The sequence below is a fragment of the Belonocnema kinseyi genome, chromosome 5 (genome assembly GCF_010883055.1).
Source record: "Belonocnema kinseyi isolate 2016_QV_RU_SX_M_011 chromosome 5, B_treatae_v1, whole genome shotgun sequence".
In the NCBI taxonomy this organism is placed as follows: domain Eukaryota; kingdom Metazoa; phylum Arthropoda; class Insecta; order Hymenoptera; family Cynipidae; genus Belonocnema; species Belonocnema kinseyi.
The window spans coordinates 86,257,057-86,277,200 of record NC_046661.1 but is presented as its reverse complement, the minus strand read 5'-3'; the positions used below and the strand labels follow the sequence as shown (position 1 = coordinate 86,277,200).

At 27.2% G+C, this 20,144-nt stretch overlaps 2 protein-coding genes across 4 annotated transcripts in view; both read right to left on the bottom strand.

Moving 5' to 3' along the window:
* The window catches only part of LOC117172965, a 63,546-nt gene extending 57,970 nt beyond the window's left edge, over positions 1 to 5,576 (bottom strand). The window contains exon 1 of the mRNA XM_033361290.1: positions 5,438 to 5,576. The gene's annotated coding sequence lies outside the window, so the exon portion shown is untranslated. The remainder of the gene's footprint in view (positions 1 to 5,437) is intronic.
* A 739-nt stretch (positions 5,577 to 6,315) lies between these two features.
* LOC117172352 (glucosamine-6-phosphate isomerase) overlaps positions 6,316 to 20,144 on the bottom strand; it is a 22,921-nt gene continuing 9,092 nt past the window's right edge. Inside the window, exons 3-7 of one of the 3 annotated variants that reach the window (XM_033360181.1) lie at positions 16,821 to 16,863; positions 16,372 to 16,656; positions 8,418 to 8,776; positions 6,547 to 6,651; positions 6,316 to 6,455 (exon numbers count right to left, since the gene is read on the bottom strand). In XM_033360181.1, the coding sequence (XP_033216072.1) occupies positions 6,571 to 6,651; positions 8,418 to 8,776; positions 16,372 to 16,656; positions 16,821 to 16,863 (768 nt within the window). In that variant the 3' untranslated portion in view covers positions 6,316 to 6,455; positions 6,547 to 6,570. The remainder of the gene's footprint in view (positions 6,456 to 6,546; positions 6,652 to 8,417; positions 8,777 to 16,371; positions 16,657 to 16,820; positions 16,864 to 20,144) is intronic. The other 2 variants (XM_033360182.1, XM_033360180.1) reach the window with 2 other exon arrangements.

Genomic DNA, 20,144 nt, shown 5'->3' with positions numbered 1-20,144 from the left:
TTTCGAAAACTGATTTTCAAGCCATCAGGGGCCAACTCGAGCGGCCTGAAGCGGCCAGGCAAATTTTATGCGTGGTTATAGAATCCGGAGTCTCAATTGTCTCGAATAAGCGATCAGATTCTTCCGCAGCTGGGGCTACTTGATTCTGAAGGAAAGTATCATTGCTTGGAATAACGCTCCCTATAGATAGAGGACGAGCGAGAAGGGCTGCGACCATTGCGCGATGGATCTCTCAAGTAAACGCTCGCCGCCATTGTCATCGCTGTAATATCCAGACGCGTAGCTTCGTTCTCTCGCTACTGAGAGTGAGCAACAACGGTAACGACCGAGACATGACGAGCCTCGCAGGCTGTGCTCACCGTCATCTCCGTCACTTCGATGAGACCTATGATAATAATCACTGTATCTGTAATCAGAATACCTCTTTATCCTCTTCTTTAGGTGCGCCTTAAACTCGTCGAATAACTCTTACCTCACGAAACCTATTTCGAGGTCTTTTACGTTTTCGGCGGTTCGTGAAATTTGGATCCATGCTGCAAATTCTTCTTTCTACTCACTCTCCACTGCGAGAGTGTGGGGAAACAATTAGCCTAGAACCGGAGCGAATTTACTCCAAGCTAATAAAGCATGACCTATTTGGCCATAGCTATGTAGAGTATAATTTTAAACTTTGTAATGTATCGTCGAGAGATAATATTGTGTGATGGTGTTACGTTTTTGGTTAGATAAAACGAATTGGATTGAAAAATAGAGAGGTTGATATGCGCGGGTAGGTAAAAGTACAATGGAGATGGCGTTGTCTATTAAGATAAAAGGCGCGAATTATGATTTAAAATTTTTAAAGAAACAGGAATGTGAATCTGAACGGAACGAAAAATGGCAAATAAAGCTACTGTTTGTAAACGATCAAACAAAAAGATTAAATAATTAGGTTATTATTTTTAAATAATTGTAAGATAAGAAGAAAAGTTTTGTTTGTAGGATTGTAGAGAAAAGGTTCTATACTGAACTGTGGTAAAAACCCGTTTTTAATAAGAAATAACTAGAGTTGTTTTCTGGAATCTGAGTAACCAGGGCAGGCCCATAGCACGTGATTGATATCCTCGTCAGAAAAACCGCTCAAAACACACCCCCCATCATCGATAAAAAATGTCTAGCTAGACTAGCAACTAGGTTGTAGTGATTGGCCCGTAGCCTTTAAATAGTTACTATTGATTACCTACAGAGTTTTTATGTGTGAAGCCATGGCTTGTTGAATTTCGATGAATCAAAATAGGTTTTAAAGTAATATTGGCCAACTTCTGAAGATTCTAAGGCTTTACCCCAAGCTTCTAAGGCAGAGTTTAGGTGTAGGGGAAGGATTACTGACTAAATATCAGTGTGTGGGAGTTTTATATCCAGAAAGGTTCCATCTTTAGTAGCAATTTTAGCCAAATTGTCGGCGTTCTCATTGCCTGGAATACCCTTGTGATCAGGAATCCATATTAGAGCTATATTAAGGTTATTACCTGTAGCTATATAAAGAAGATTTCGAATCTTAAAAATAAGAAACGACGTTGAGGAAGAAACCTTCAAGTTTTGACAAGTTTGTAGTACACTTTTTGAGTCCTTCCTTATAACATTAAAACCACTGAGAATAAATCTGGACTGGGGATTAATCCAGGTCTCACTCAAGAGAATTATATCAAAGTATGAGATGTTTTCCAGTAAGCCCTTCTTCGGGAAAATATTCCGACAATTCCACTCACGAATATTTAAACAACTCTCCGTAGCCATTAGCTAAAAAAGCCATTTGGTTATTCAGCTGTGACAGAAAAGACATCATTTGAGCAAGACTTTCGGCAACCTGAGGAGCAAGGGATGAATTGGAGGTAGGAGAAGAGGTAGAACCATGAGGGTTAACATTTATCTTTGGAACATGGATAATAGTTACATCGATATTATTAGAAAGATTTGGCGCTCTTATAAAAGAACTCGAGGCAACTTTTTGGTTTCTTGGATTGGAGTTTTCGTGGGAAATTAAAGGTGGTCCATGATGTTTATCCTTATATTGAATCCGTGATTTTGGTTTTGAACAAGATGTGATAGATGCAAAAGTTTGATTCAGAGTTGAAGTGGGATTACCCGTGACAGAATCCAAATCCACGTCTCCAAGGCTAAGAAAATTTGAAGAGCTAAAGTTGGGCGCCTGTGGGGGAACAGAAATAGATGTTAGGGATCCTTTAAGCAGCGATTTTATATCGAAGGTAGAATTACTTGTTTGCGCGCGTTTCTTCTGTCTATGAAAAAAGCGTGTGGCATCATTGATAGGGATATATCAAAAGGCTGCGATTTTTCTGATAGAAATTTGCTCTATACAGACTGAACATTTCTTTCAGAAGCTAGGTGAGGGCCTTTACAATTAAGACAGACACATCCAGTAACGTGGCCAAATCTACAGCATTGATAGCAGATTCTTGGTTGGGCGATGTAGGGTTCAACGTTGACTCTCAGCTGGAAGATGTCAATGAAATCCGGAACCTCCTGACGAGTATCTGATTATATCGTCATTAGATATTTCCGTAGAAATATCACGCACTATACCCTCACGAGCAAGCCGATAGTTTGGAACGAATGCAGCGAGATCCGAACTATCAATGATCTTGTTGGAACTCTTACCATCGTGACATTCTACTAGAACTCTGGAGGAACCAGAATTTCTCAACATTAACTATGATGTGCTTTGGTTCACAATCTTTTTTTGGTTCAACATTTATGAAGAAGGGACTTTTAATATGGACTGTGTATCTGTTTTTTGACAGTTGGTCATGGGAGTTGAAAGCTACCAAGTCATTCCTGTGGTGAATTTTGTTTTTCTCTGAAGAAGCATCGATCAGGTGGGAGGAGTTCCGCTTTGTCGGTCTCTCCTTTGACGAGTTTAGGTTAGGGGCGACAGCACGTGTTGGCGAGGTACTCAGATTTCGTACATTCATCGACGTGAAGTTAGCACAGCAACTATGAAAAAAATTAGTTTTATCATGTGGAATCGGTTGGTGGTCGTTTGGTGGTGTTTGGTAGCCGCCTTTTGACGTTTGGTGGTCAAAATTGAAAAAAGTTATCGAATTTTAAAATTTGGGGTGCTAACTTCACGCTAGCACCTCACTTTTTAATTTTTCTAAACATTACTTGCAGGAATCGTTTGGCGGTCGGTTGGTAGTGTTTGGTAGTCCACTTTTGACGTTTGGTGGTCAAAATTGAAAAAAATATGGAACTTTGAAAAAATTAGCAGCACCCCAAAATTTTACTATTTTGAATTTTGTTCGCACCAATCGCTCAAAAATCGTTTGGTGGTATTTGGTAGTCCAATTTTCTCGTTTAAAATTTAAAAATAATGAAATTATTGTAATTTTCTAATTTTCTAGACAAAATTACAAGTGTCAGCGCGCAGATGTTTCCGCGCATGCGGCCGCGCGGCGTGCTCGTATACTTGCCATTGGCGCGAAAGTTTGAAAACTAAAGAACGCCAGAAATACGACAGAAGATTTTTAAAAAAAACAAAAGAAGCGATTAAATGACCAGAGCTGACTATCGAGAGAATATACCCAAATTTGAAAATGCCAGTCAGTGGACAGATTGAACTCTACTTCAAGATCGAATTTTTCATTACTGAAATATTCTAGTATTTTATAAATTTATTAAGAATACTGTAAAGTGATCATCGCATATTTTTATATTTTGATTCTCTCCAGTATGAGATAGATAGCAACTAAAAAATAATGTATCGTTTAATTATGGAAGAAAACGCATGTTAACTAAATGGTGGTACACATAATAAAAAATTGTATTGTGTAAAAAAGTTACTCAAATATAACTTTATTTATTTTTCTTAAAATATACAATTGCTTTTTTTATTTTAAGAAAACTGTTTTTATATAGTATTCCATAAAAATAACATCACATATGTTAAATTAATTCTATATCACACATTATTTTTGTGAACTTCGGAATTAGTCAACATAGTATTTTATGTTTAAATGTTTATAATAAGTTATCTTAAAAAGTAAAAGTTAAAGTAAAAGCAAAAATGGAAATTTGACCCCTTAGTCAACCTTGCCTTAAGAGTTTTGGATCTATGCTGCAACCTCAAAATTCGATTTCCTAATTTTCTCAATAAATATTATAATTACATATTTTTTCGCTCTGTAGAGATACTCATTGTTCAAATATAATTATGAATTTATGAAGTAAAAAGAAGAGATTTAATTTTGAAGTTAGTACATCGATCCAACACCTTTAAGATCTAAAACTCCGTAAAGCGTTGATAATGTATCAAAATCAATTCCTTATTATATAAACTTCTTACGTAATTTCTTACGTTCAAAGAAAACTGAAATTTTAAAATTAAATTAACCGCGTTTAAATTTAGGCTACAGCTAATCCTTGCTTTAAAAGGAGTTCGGACTTAACTTCTACTACATATTTAGAACATAAAAGATTTTTCAATTTCAAAAAATAAAGAGAAAACTAAGGAAGAAATGCAATTCATTCTCAATCTTCTTGGATAAAAGTTTTCAGTCGCCAAGTGTTAAAAAAAACAGGAAAAAGTTCCACATAAACTAAATTGCCATCCTAATTCCAAGCATTTTTATTAGAATTTACAGGCAAAAGTTGGTGTTGATTTTCTGCGAAAAGAAAATCTGCGTTTGAATAGTCGAATCCTGCCTCTGGACCTTATTTCGAATTCAGAAGGGCGAAATTATTGTTAATCTCCCCCACCCTCATCTGAGAAGTAGAGTTCAATCCGTCCACTGACTGTAGCTTTTTCAAATTTGGGTCTACGCTCTCGATAGTCAGCTCTGGTCGTTTAATCGCTTCTTCTGTTTTTTTTTTAAATCTTCTGTCGTATTTCTGGCATTCTTTAGTTTTAAAACTTTCGCGCTAATGACAAGTACACGAGTACGCCGCGCGACCGCATGCGTGGAAACGTCTGCGCGCTGACACTTGTAATTTTGTTTAGAAAATGACCATAATTTCATTACTTTGAATTTTGAAACCATAAAAGTGGTCTACCAGATACCACCAAACGATTGTGGAGCGATTGGTGCAAACAAAATTCAAAATAGTACAATTTTGGGGTGCTGGTCATTTTCTTCAAAGTTCCATATATTTTTCAATTTTGACCACCAAACGTCAGAAGTGGACTACCAAACACCACCAAACGATTTGCGCAAGATTTTTGAAAATATTAAAAAGTGAGGTGCTAGCGTGAAGTTAGCCCCCCAAATTTGAAAATTCGATAACTTTTTCAATTTTGACCACCAAACTTCAAAAGTGGGCTACCAAACGATTCCATATGATAAAACTAGTTTTTTTCATAGTCGCTGTGCCAACTTCACGCCGATCGTACATTCTGGGATTGTTGGATCTCATTACTCAGATTTTGCAAGGAGTTACTCACCATGTTCTCGTCCAATTCCATATCGACGAATTTAATTTGTAAACTGATATTTTGTGGAAATTCATCATTGACCAAACAACTCTTGACGGAGACTCAGACGAAACTCGCCATGCTGCAAATTGAGTCCCGTGCGATTGAAACATCGATAGTCATAAAATTCTACGAACGAATTTTTCTACAACTTGTAAATTGAATCGCACAGAAAAGCGTAATGACGTAGGGACGGAAGGAATGAATGTCCTCTGACGGAAGGCGCGCTTAACTATTGGCTTTGAAATACTGAATTTGATCCGGAGGACGAGACATCTCTTAGGTTGAAAATTAAACTATTTTGTAGAAATTACGTCCTTTTGGTTTGCAAATTCAACAATTGGGGTGAAAAATTTTTTTCTTTCAGAAATGTAAATCTCAAAACTTGAATGCATTTTCAAATATTCGTTCTTTTTTTTTATAACAAACTTTTTTGTTGAAGATTCACCTTTTGGGTAAAAAATTAAACGGGTCCCTAAATAATTAATTTTTTTTGGTGAAAGATTTAACACTACTTGCAATTTCTACTTTTTGGTAGAAACTTTATTAAAAAATTCATCTACTATGATGAAAATGCAATTTTTTCTAGGAATATTTTGATTTCGACCTACAGAACTGATTTATCTTTTGATTCTCTTTCTCGATTGAATCATTAGCGATTTTTTCTTGCCTTGTTTTCTAATATTTTGAAATTCTTTTTATGATTCTTAAACAATTATTCGAAACCTTAAAAAGGGGGGGAAACGGGTAAAAATTCTCGATTACAGATGTTTTAGAGGATTTTCTTAATTTAAAGGGAAAAAAGGAATAGGTGAAAAATGAGATGCACAAAAAGGGAATTCCTGTTATTCTGGACTTGATAGAAAACATGGCAAAATAGTAAATTTATTAAAGGCGCATTAAGATAAATGCGTAACAACACGTAAAGTACAAAGGTAGAAAATATCGAGAATTTTTTCATGATGTCCTTCGATCCAGGATAGATTTACTGAAAAAAGGCATAAGTAAACACTTTGGAAAAAATATTAATCATATGCATTAAATCTTTCCTGGAGATTCTCTATATTCTGAAATCATACCTCCGATATGGAGAAAATATTTTCCTAAGGACTTTCGACGGATGTAACAGATCGACGGGCAGTTGGGCTTTCCTCAATTAATTTGAGATGAACGGCACTCAGAGCCTGAAAAATTACAAAATATTTTGAATGAATTCAAAAGATTAAACAAAGATATCCTAAAATTTCACAACATTTTCAAAAAATTGAACAAATATTTTAAAATATTTTTTAAAAAAATCAAAAAAAGATTAACAAAAGATCTCACGATTATTTTAAAGACATCACAACAATTTTAAAGATTTACAATTAAATAATATGAAAAAAATTCACAAATATTTCAAAAAATTAAACAAATATTTCAAAGGTTCACAGAAAATTTCAAAACGATATAACAAAAACTTCAAGAGGTTTTACAAACATTTAAAAAATGTTAAAATTATTTTACAAACATATAAAAACTTTTCAAAAGATTTTACAAATATTTAAAATTAAACAAAGAATTAACAAAGATGTGAAAAATTTCAAAATTTTTTTAAATATCTGCAGAAGATTTCAAAAGAATTCAAAAGATGGAACAAAGACATCCAAAATTTACCAAATATTTCAAAAGATTCCAAAGGAATTTCGAAAGATTATACATTTTTTAAAATGATACATTTCAAGGTTTTAAAAAATTCTCATGATTATTTTAAAAAATTTCAAACAAAGATATCCAAAAACAAAATACTTCGAAGGACTCCAAGAGATTTCAAAAGATTTTACAGAATTTGCAAAAAATTGAACAAATATTTAAAAATATTTTTTAAAAAATCAAAAAAGATTAAAAAAAGATTTTACGATTATTTAAAGGACATCACAAAAATGTTAAAGACTTGCAATTAAATAATATCAAAAAAGAGAGTTCAAACATTTTTAAAAAATTCACAAATATTACCAAATATAAAATAAATATTTCAAAGCTTTAAAAAAATCTCATAATTATCTTAAAAGATTTCAAACAAAGGTATCCAAAAACAAAATATTTCAAAATATTTTGAAGAACTCCAAGAGATTTCGAAAGATTTTACAAAATTGAACAAATATTTAAAAATATTTTTTAAAAAATCAAAAAAGATTAACAATTAAATAATATCCGAAATGAGATTTCAAATATTTAAAAAAATGCACAAATATTACCAAAAATAAAACAAGTATTTCAAAGATTTGCAGAAAATTTCCAAACGATATAACAAAAACTTCAGAATATTTAACAAAGATTTCAAAAGGTTTTACAAAAATTTTAAACATTTTAAAAAGATTTTACAAAGATATAAAAATTTTTTAAAAGATTTTACAAACATTTAAAATTAAAAGATTAAACAAATTGGTTCAAAAGATTTAACAAAGATGTGAAAATTTTCAAAATATTTTTAAATATTTGCAAAATATTTCAAAAGAATTCAAAATATGAAACAAAGACATCAAAAATTTACAAAATATTTCAAAAGATTCCAAAGGAGTTTCGAAAGATTATACATTTTCAAACAAATTTTAAAATATGTAAAAAGATTTCACAAAAATTACAAAACATCACAAAGATTTTAAAGATTCACAATTAGATAATATCAAAAAAGAGATTTCAAACATTTAAAAAAATGCACAAATATTTCAAAGATTAACAGAAAATTTCCAAACGATATAACAAAAACTTCAAAATATTTAACAAAGATTTCAATAATTGTATAAGATATGTAAACATTTAAAAGATTTACAAAAAATTTCGCGAAGATTCAAAAAAATTCGAAATTTTAAAAAGATTTAAAAATAATTTGAAAAGCTTTCAGGTGATGTCAAAGACATCAAAGTACTTCGCCCAGAAAAAGTGTAATTGTAAAATAGAGATTGCGAACCTTGAAGTATTTGACAGTCTTAACACGTAGCTCCATAGTTGCATCCTCATCACAGAGTATAATAGTGCGTGGATGTTGCTGAAAAGCCGATACAGTCCACATATGATTGATGCCTTCTTCGATGGCCTTGTAGAGTGCAAAAGCTTTGTGAGATCCAGTAATAAGAATCATCACTTCCTTCGCATCCATCACAGTACCGACACCAACAGTCAAAGCTTCTTTTGGAACTTTGTTGATATCGTTACCAAAAAATCTAGCATTTGCTTCCAAAGTGTCTTGGGCTAAAGTCTTTACTCTGGTTCTTGAAGTCAGGGAAGATCCTGGCTCATTAAAGGCAATATGGCCATCAGGACCGATACCTGAAATTTATTTATTTATTTGATAAATAAATGAATATATTAAAAACCCCCCTAAATGCCCGGTGGCTGACTATTTACTCAACCAACCTCTCTAAATGCCCGATAATTTCTTAGTTACCCAACATAATACTCTTACCTCTCCAATTGCCCGGTCAAGATTTCTAAATTCTTGATACCTTCATAACTACCCACAAACCTCCCTAAATGCCCGCAAATAGATTTCATTTCAAGGGATTACAGATTTCAAAGATTTCGAAATATTGCCAAATCTTTAAAAAAGTTTTAAAAGATTTAAAAAGATGAGATTAAATCTTGTTTTAATTCTATATTATTTTATTATTATTATTTATTATACATGTGTGAGTGGGTCAATTGTTTTTAAAATTTACAAATTTTTCAGAAGTTTTAAACAAATTTCGAAAGAATTCAAAATATTTTACAAAAAATTTAAAAGATTTGTCCAAGCTTTGAAAATATTTAAAAAAGATTTCAAAACATTTTAGAAGATCTAAAAGAGTTACAAAATATTTTTAAATATTACACAAAAGTTCACAAATATTTCAAGAGATTCAACAATTTTTTGGAAGATCTAAAAGATTTACAAAATAATAAAAAATATTGTACAAATATTTCAAAATATTTTTAATATTTGCAATTTTTAAATTTTAAAATATATCACAAAGATAGCAAAAGATTTTACAGCGATTTTATAAGATTTCACAAATATAACAAAATATTTAACAAATGTTACAAAGATTTACGAGAATTTAAAAAGATTTTTCCAAACTTTGAAAATATTTAAAAAAGATTTCAAAACATTTTAGAAGATCTAAAAGAGTTACATAATATTTTTAAATATTACACAAAAGTTCACAAATATTTCAAGAGATTCAACAATTTTTTGGAAGATCTAAAAGATTTACAAAATAATAAAAAATATTGTATAAATGTTTCAAAATATTTTTAATATTTGCAATTTTTAAATTTTAAAATATATCACAAAGATAGCAAAAGATTTTACAGAGATTTTATAAGATTTCACAAATATAACAAAATATTTAACAAATGTTACAAAGATTTACGAGAATTTAAAAAGATTTTTCCAAACTTTGAAAATATTTTAAAAAGATTTCAAACCATTTAAGAAGATCTGAAAGATTTACCAAATATTTTTTAATATTTCAAACGATTTAACAAAGATTTTAAAAATATTACAAATATTTTAGAGTTAAAAGGTGTACGAAAATTTTTAAAAAGATTTCAAAGATATACAATTAGGATTTCTAAATATTTCAAAAAGATTTTGAAGATTTCACAAATATTCTAATTGTTCAAAAATATTTTTAAAATATTTCAAGAGAATCAACAAATTTTTGGAAGGTTTACAAAATAATTTAAAAGATTGTACAAATATTTAAAAATATTTTTAATATTTACAATTAAAAGATTTTAAAATACATCACGAAGATAGCAAAAGATTTTACAGAGATTTTTAAAGATTTTACAAATATAACAAAATATTTAACAAATGTTACGAAGATTTACAAAATATTGAAAGAAATTTCGAAATATTAAAAAATATTATACAAAAATTTAAAAATATTTGAAGGCAATATGGCCTTTAGGACCGATACCTGAAATTCATTTATTTATTTATTTAATAAAGAAATGAATATATTAAAAACCCCCCTAAATGCCCGCTGGCTTACTATTTACCCAATCAACCTCTCTGAATGCCCGATAATTTCTTATTTATCCAAGCAAATACCCCTATCTCTCCAATTGCCCGGACAAGATTTCTAAATTCTTGATACCTCCCTAACTACCCACAAACCTCCCTAAATGCCCGAAAAGAGATTTCATTTCAAGGGATTACAGAGTAAGAGATTTCGAAAGATTTAAAATTATTTAATAAAGGTTTCAAAGATTTAGAATTAAAAGAGTTTTAATCAAATTTCGAAAGAATTCAAAATATTTGCAAACATTTTAAAAGATTTTTCCAGGCTTTGAAAATATTTAACGAATATTCCAAAACATTTAGAAGATCTAAAAGATTTACAAAATATTTAGAAATATTTTAAAAGAGTTTACAAATATTTCAAACGATTTAACAATGATTTTAAAAATATTAAAAATATTTTAGAGTTAAAAGGTGTACAAAATAAAAAAAAAAAGTTTTCAAAGATATGCAATTAAGATTTCAAAATATTTCCCAGAGATATCAAAAGATTTCACAAAGACTCTAAATTTTCCAAAATATTTTTAAAATATTTCAAGAGATTTAACACATTTTTGGAAGATCTAAAATATTTACAAAATGATTTAAAATATTGTACAAATATTTCAAAATATTTCTCAGAGATACCAAAAAACTTCACAAATACTCTAAATGTTCCAAAATATTTTTTAAATATTTCAAGAGATTCGAAAAATTTTTGGAAGGTTCACAAAATGATTTAAAAGATTGTACAAATATTTCAAAATATTTTTAATATTTACAATTAAAAGATTTAAAAATATATCACAAAAATAGCAAAAGATTTTACAGAGATTTTATATGATTGCATAAATATAACAAAATATTTAACAAATGTTACAAAGATTTACAAAATATTTAAAGAAATTTTGAAAGAATTCAAAATATTATACGAGAATTTGAAAAGACTTTTCCAAACTTTGAAAATATTTTAAAAAGATTTCAAACCATTTAAGAAGATCTGAAAGATTTACAAAATATTTTTAAATATTTCAAACGATTTAACAAAGATTTTAAAAAAATTACAAATATTTTAGAGTTAAAAGGTGTACGAAATTTTTAAAAAAGATTTCAAAGATATAAAATTAGGCTTTCAAAATATTTCTCAGCGATATCAACATATTTCAAAAACATTTTGAAGATTTCACAAACATTTAAAAATATTTCTCAAAGATTTTAAAGATTTCACAAATATTTAAAAATATTTCTCAGAGATATCAAAATATTTCAAGAGAATCAACAAATTTTTGGAAGGTTTACAAAATAATTTAAAAGATTGTGCAAATATTTAAAAATATTTTTAATATTTACAATTAAAAGATTTAAAAATACATCACAAAGATAGCAAAAGATTTCACAGAGATTTTAAAAGATTTCACAAATATAACAAAATATTTAACAAATGTTACAAATATTTACAAAAAATTGAAAGAAATTTCAAAATATTTAAAAATATTATACAAAAATTTAAAAAGATTTGAAGGCAATATGGCCATTAGGACCGATACCCGAAATAAATTTATTTATTTGATAAATAAATATATTAACAACCTCCTTAAATGCCCGCTGGCTCACTATTTACCCAACCAACCTCTCTAAATGCCCGCTTAATTACTATTCACCCAGCCAACCTCTTTAAATGCCCGCTGGCTTACTATTTACCCAACCAACCTCTCTAAATGCCTGCTGGTTTACTAATTACCCAAAAAAACCTCCACAAATGCCCGCTAACTTCTTAACTACCTAACCAACATACCCAAAAATCTGCTACCTCCCTAATTGCCCGTTCAACATTCCTAAATTCTTGATAACTTCCTAACTACCCGCCAACCTCCATAAATGCCCGCCAAGAGATTTAATTTCATAGGATTATAGATTATAGATTTTCATCACATTTGAATCTTATTTGATTCTTTATGTTCCAAGAAAATCTCGATTCGAAGAATTCCAAAAGATTTTACGGAATCTCAGAAAAAAGGAAGGAATTTTCACAAATTTTCAGAAGATTTCAAGGAATATTTTTAGAAATTTACGGCATTTCAAAGAATTTTAAGATGTAAAACAATTTTTTTTTTAATTTCTCAAAGATTGAAAAGATTTAACAAAGAATTAACAAAAATTTAACAAAGATTGCAAAAATTTACACTTAAATGATTTAAAAATATTTTAAAAGGATTTAACAGATATTTCAAATATTTACAATTAAAAGATTTCAAAAGATTTTACAAAGATTTTAAGGATTTCATAAATATTTCAAAATATTTTAGAATAATATAAGATATTTCGAAAGTTATTAAATGATTTAACAGAGATATCCAAAATTTAAAAATATTTGAAGAGATTAAAAAAATTTTTTTAAATATTATTTGACAAATATTTCAAAATATTTAACTTTTTTTACTTGCAAAAGATGTAAAGAAATTGCGGGAGAATTCAAAAGATTTCATACAAATTTAAAAATATTTAACAAATTTATTAAAATGTGTAGATAATAAAATTTTCAATAGATTAAAAAAATGTTAGAAGAACCAAAAGATTTACAAAATAATTGAAGAGATTTCAAAATATTTCCAAAGATTTTAAGGAATCTCAGAATAAAATGAAGAAATTTTCACAATTTTTAGAAGATTTCAAGGGAATTCCAAGGAACTTAATCATTTTAAAGGGATTTCAGGAGATTTTGGAATCAATAGGATTTCAAGGAATATTTTTTAAAAATTTACGGGAATTCAAAGGATTTTAAGATATAAACCAAATTTTTTAAAAGATTTCACAAAAATTGAAAATGTTCACAAACGATTTTACAAAGATTTTAACGATTTGAAGAGATTCAAAAGAGAAAAAAAATATTATGTATTATTCTTTGTTTTTTATTAGCTTTATATGTATCGAAAATTTTAAGAATATCAACAATATTTTAGATTTAAAAGATATACACCATTTTTTTAAAGATTCCATAGATCGGCAAAAGACTTCAAATTTTAAAAGATTTACCACTTTTATTTAAAGATTTCAAAATTTTGCAAATGATTTCAGAAATGCTTTAAACAAAAAAGATTCAAAAACTTTAAAATTAAAGATTTTTAAATATTTGACAAAGATATCAAAGATTTCAAAAATTTCACAAATACTTCAAAATATTAATTTTTTTTTAATTTACAAAAAAAAATTTTTAAATGGCAGAAGAAATTAAAAGACTTCACAAAAATTTTATAGTTAAAAAATTTTTTTTAAATTTTAAAATTAAATTAAATTAAAATTAAAATTTTTAAAATAGTTGAAAAATATTTCAAGATATTCAAAATCATTTTAGAAGGTCTAACAGATTTACAAAATAGTTTAAAAGATTTTTAAAACATTTCACTAATATTTCAAAATATTTATATATTTATGATTAAAGTATTTAAAAATATTTCACAAATGTAACAAAATATTTAACAAATATTACCGAGATTGACACACGACTTAAAAAATTTCGAAAGAATTCAAAATATTTTACAATAATTTTAATAAACTTTACAAAGTTTTGAAATTATTTTGAAAAATATTTCAAAACATTTTAGTAGAGCTAAAAGATTATGAAAATATTTCAAATATTTGAAAACAGTTTACAAATGTTTCAAAATGTTTAACAAAGCTTTTTAAAATAACCAGAACATTTTAGATTGAAAAGAAGTTCAAATTAAAAATATATATTTCACAAATATTTCAAACGTATACAATTAAAAGATTTCAAAATATTTCAAAATATTTCAAGAGATTCCGAAAGATTTAAAAAAATTATAAACAAATGTCTCAAGATTTAAAAAATATTTATTAAAGATGTCAAGAGATTTTATAAATATTTCAAAATGTTTAAAAAAGATTTGAAACATTTACAATTAAAATATTTCAAAATGTTCATTCATTTTTTGTTAATTTACAAAATATTTAAAGACATTGAGAAGAATTCAAACAGATTTCACAAAAATTTTAACAAATTTGTTAAAAATAGTTAAAAAATATTTCAAGATTCAAACAATTTGAGAAAATCAACAGATTTACAAAATAATTAAAAAAGAAAGGATTTTATGATACTCAAAAAATTTTAAACGATCAAAATTTACAAAAGATTTTAAAATATTTCACAGACATTTCTTAGATCGACAAAAGACTTAAAATTTTTTTATATTTACAATTTTTTTCAAAGATTTACCAAAGATTTCACAAATATTTCAAAAGATTTAAAAAAGATTTAAAACATTTACAATTAGATGATTTTTAAATATTTCAAAAAGATATAAAAAGATTTTACAAAGATTTTAAAAATTTCACAAATATTTCAAAATATTCACAAAAATTCACAAAAATTTTAAAAGATTGAACAAATTTTTGAAATAAGTTGAAAAATATTTCAAGAGATTCAAAAAATTCGAGAAGATCGAAAAGATTTACAAAATATTTTAAAAGTTTTTACAAACATTTCAAAATATCTTAAATATTTACAATTGAAAGATTTTAAAGTATTTCACAAAGATATCAAAAGATTTCAGTGTTTCGAACGACTTGACAAATGTTACAACATATTTAACCAATTTTACCAAGATTTACACAAGATTTAAAGAAATTGCTGAAGAATTCAAATTATTTCACAAAATTTTTAAAAAGATTTAACAAATTTTTGAAAATAGTTAAAAAATATTTCAAGTGATTCAAGAAATTTTAGAAGACCTAAGAGATTTACAAAATAATGTTAAAGGTTTCACAAATATTTCAAAATATTTTTAATATTTACAATTAAAAGATTAAAAAATATTTCACAAAGATATGAAAAGATTTCACAGACATTTGAGCGATTTCGCAAATATAACCAAATATTTAAGAAATGTTCCAAAGATGTACAAAAGATTTGAAGAAATTTCGAAAGAATTCAAAATATTATACAAAAATTTAAAAAGATTTGTCCAAACTTTGAAAATAATAAAAAAAGATTTCAAAAAATTGTAGTAGATCTAAAGGTTTAGAAAATATTTAAAATATTTCAAAAGAGTTTACAAATATTTCAAAAGATTTAACAACGGTTTCAAAGGTATACAATTAAAATATTTGAAAATATTTCTCAGAGATATCAAAAAAATTTGAAAAGATTTTAAAGATTTCACTGAAACTTCAAAATATTTCAAGAGATTTCGAAAAATTTGAAAAGATTATAAAAAAATGTCTAAGGATTTAAAATATATTTATTAAAGATTTACAGATATTCAAAAAAATTGTATCGATAAAAATTACAAAATATAATTCAAAAATATATCATAAGATTTTAACAATTTGAAATCCCTGTATTCTTTATGAAAAGTTCGAAATCCTTGGGAAATTTTTATGAAATCTTTGTCAAATATTTTGAACTATTTGTGAAATTTGTCTTAAACCTTTATTTTTTAAATCTTCTTCATTCGTTGAAATCATTGAATTATTAAATATCTTCGTACAATCTTTACAAATCTTCTAAAATGTTTTGAAATCGTCTTAAATCTTCGAAATGTTTTACAATCTTGAAATCTGCTGCGTCCTTTTTAAAATTTTTGAGATGAAATAAAAAACTTATAGAATTGTTCAGAATATTAAAGTCTATTATATATCTTGATAAATAAAGATAATTTCAGTAGCAATATTTCTTCTAAACGAGATTCTTCTTTCATAATAGACCAAAAGATTTAAATTATATTTCACATTTCAATAAAATAACTCTTTTAAAAGAAAAAAAATTAATTCAAGGCTCTCGTGAAAAATTCAAGGATAATTCAGCCGAAATCTATATTTCTTGGGGGGGGGGGGAGGGGTAATTATAAAAGAATCATACCTCCGATGAAAAGTTCAACTCCCCCAGCTTCCTTAATCTTGTTTTCAAAATCTTCACACTCTTTATCAAGATCTGGAGCATTACCGTCAAGAACGTGAACATTTTTAGGATCAATGTCAATGTGCTTAAAAAAATTATTGTACATGTAATAGTGGTAGGACTCGGGATGGTCCCTGGGCAAATCTACGTATTCGTCCATATTAAAAGTCTTTACGTATTTAAAGGAAAGCTTTCCTGCCTTGTAATACTCTATTAATTTTTTATACATTCCTAAAGGAGTACCACCTGAAAAAAATATAGGTCTTAAATATTATGACAGATGACGTGCCAAAAATTAAATTAAATATGAAAATATAATATAAAATTTTAAAGAGCGTGTACTTGCCGCCCGAGCGAAGCGAGGGCGGAAGTCACATGAGGCAAAATAGCCTTACGCCCCTGATACTTACTATACTTTATTCCACACTCGATCAAAATGGCCATCTTTTGTCCCTGAAAACAGGGGCGAAAGTAGCATATATTTCCCACAAACCGCATTTACTCTTTTTCTCATTTACCCCTTTCCATTACCCCTTATATTTTAATTTTCCCCATTCCCCTTTACCGTTTCCCCCTTTCCTTTCCCCCTTTTCCAATCTCTTTTCATCCTTCTACCACCCCCTCCACACTTTCTCTCCTTTTCTCATTTCCTCTTTACCCTTTCTCTTTTCCCCTTTCCCCCTTTTCTCTTTACTATTTTCTTCTTTTCCTTTTTTCCCCTTTCGTGAATATTTTATGATGAGATGGTTCAAAGAGAAACCACTTCAATTTACATCATATGATATTACCTCTTCTATCAAGCGTAAAGTTTCATGTAGCGGGCGTAAAATTTCTTGTTGGCCCAGCGGTGAAGTGCGCTTGTGCGAAGGCCACTGGGCTGGAAGGGGTCACCATTACGCCCGCTTCACGTGCATGCAATTGTGCGTTTTCAAGGGGAGTCGGACGAAAAATAGTTTTTCTATTATTTAAAAAATGAAAATAATAATAGTGATTATTTAGTTAAAAATAAAAAACAATTATTTTAACAATTTGTTTTGCAATGGAATTTTCTCTTATTACAGCTTATTACCAATCCAAGAAAAATGGTTTAATTTTATTAAATCATGGCTTATTTGGGGAAAACGCTGTTGATTTTTCGGCAGGAAATTATTTTTTTTGATCTCAGAATTGAACTATTCCATTCTTATTTGAAAATTGATGCTTTTTTATTGAAAATTTAACTATATTGCGTTAAAATTCGTTGATTTTTTTTGCAGAAACTTAATTTTTTTAAATCAACATTTAATTATTAAATTTCCAGTAGAAAATTGATCTATTTTAGTTGAAAGTTTAACTAATTTGTTAAAATTTTGTTTTTCAGTAGGAAATTAATTTTTTAACTAAAAAAGTAACCATTCTGTTTTTGATTGAAAATTGAACTTTTTGTGGAAAAAACGTATTTTTTACTTGAAAATTCAACAATTTGGTCTATTTTTTTTTCTTTCTTGAGTAAAAAAACTCCATCCCGGTTAAAGATTCCTTTTTGGTTAAAAATTTAAATATTTTGTCAAAAAATCTTTTTTGGTTGGTACAAAATTATTTGTTTTCAACTTAAAAACTAACTATTCCATTTTTAATTGAAAATTGACCTTTTTTATTTAAAAGTTCAACTATTTTGTTAAAAATTCGTTTTTTAGTGGGAAATTAATTTTTCTTTACTGAAAAACTTTCCGTTTTTGGTTGAAAATTGAACTTTTTAAGTTAAAAATTCGTCTTTTCTGGTAGAAAATTAATCTTCTTTGTAAAAAACCATTTTTTTTTGAAAATTCAACTATTTTGTGGGAAATTTGTATTATTCATTAGAACATTCAACAATTCCTTTGATTTATTTTCTTTCTTGAGTAAAAAATCCATCCCGGTTAAATATTCCTTTTTTTTTAAATTTAATTATTTTGTCAAAAAATCGTTTTTGGTTGGTACAAAATTCTTTCTTTTTTTTAAACTAAAAACGTAACTATTCCATTTTTAGTTGAAAATTGATCTTTTTTATTTGAAAATTCAACTATTTTCTTGAATATTCGTTTTTAATGGGAAATTAATTATCTAACTAAACACTAATCCGTTTTTGGTTGAAAATTGAACTTTTTAAGTTAAAAATTCATCTTGTCTGGTAGAAAATTAATCTTCTCTGTAAACAAGATTTTTTGTTGAAAGCTCAACTATTTTGTGGGAAATTTGTATTATTCACTAGAAAATTCAACAATTTAATTTTATTCATGAATAAAAAATCTAGCCCGCTTAAAAATTCATCTTTCGTTAAAATTTTTAATATTTTGTCAACAATTCGTTTTTCTTTTGTTACAAAATAAATATTTTTAACTGAAAATTAAATCATTCCGTTTTGGGTTGAAAATTGACTTTTTGGTTAAAAATTCGTCTTTAAGGTAGAAAACTAATCCTCTTGATAAAAAAAACTTTTTTGATAATTTAACTGTTTTATAGGAAATTTTCGGTTCATAGATTCCTTTTTGGATAAAAATGTAACTATTTCATCAAAAATTACTTTTTAAATTAGCACAAAATTATTTTTTTTTAACTAAAAATTTAATTATTCCATTTTTAGTATAAAAACTATCTTTTTTAGTAGAAAATTCATCTATTTTGTCGAAAGTTCGTCTTCGTTTAGTGCAAAATTATTATTCTTTTAACTAAAGATTTAAACATTTATTATTTAAAAGATGAACTATTTTGTTGAAAATTCATTTTTTAGTGGGAAATTAATTTTTTAACTAAAAAACTAACCATTTCATTTTTGGTTGAACATTTATCTTTTTTTGTTAAGAATTCATCTTTTTTGGTAGAAAATTAATCTTCTGGGTTAAAGATTCCTGTTTTGTCAAAAAATTAATTATTTTTACGAAAATTCGTTTTAGGTTGGTACGAAATCATTTTTTTAACTGAAAATTTTAATTCTAATTGAATTTTTGATTGAAAATTTATCTTTTTTAGTTGAAAACTCGTCTTCTTTGAAAGAAATTAATCTTCTTGATTAAAAAGTTATCTTTTATATTAAAAAATAAAACTAATTGCTTGCAAATTAAACTTGTTTTTTTTTTAATTCAACTTCTTAGTTTAAAATTCATCAGCTACAGTTTAAAATTTATGATTTTACTTAAAAATCCATTTTTTTGGTTCAAAATTCAACTAGTCTAGTTGAAGATTCATAATTTAAGTGGAAAAAATTCGTCTTTTTTGATTGAAAATTGGTCATTTTTAGTCGAAAATGGAAAATTAACTTTTTTGTTGAAAATTATTATTTTTGGTTTGAACATTCAACTTTTTTGTAGGAAACTCGTCATTTTGACTTTAAAATTCAACTTTTTGTAAATAATTCGCCTTTTTGGCTTGAAAACTCAGCAATTTAGTGGCTATTTTTTCTCAATTTATTTGTATTACAAATTAAAATTTTGTTTAAATGTTAATTATTACACTTTTGTTAAGAATTTATCTTTTTGGTTGAAAATTGGACTTTTTTTTTTTCAACTTTTTTGTCGAAAGTTCAACTATTGGTTTGTTAGAAATTGGTAATGATTAGTCGAGAATTTAATTATTTAATTGAGAATTAACTTTTTTGATGAAAATCATTATTTTTGGTTTGAAAATTGTGGGTCCGGATGCAATAAGGGCACATAAAATTTTTTCGTGCGAAAACGAAGTCCCCTGGAGGCTTTAGAAAAAATTTTCGAATTTTAATT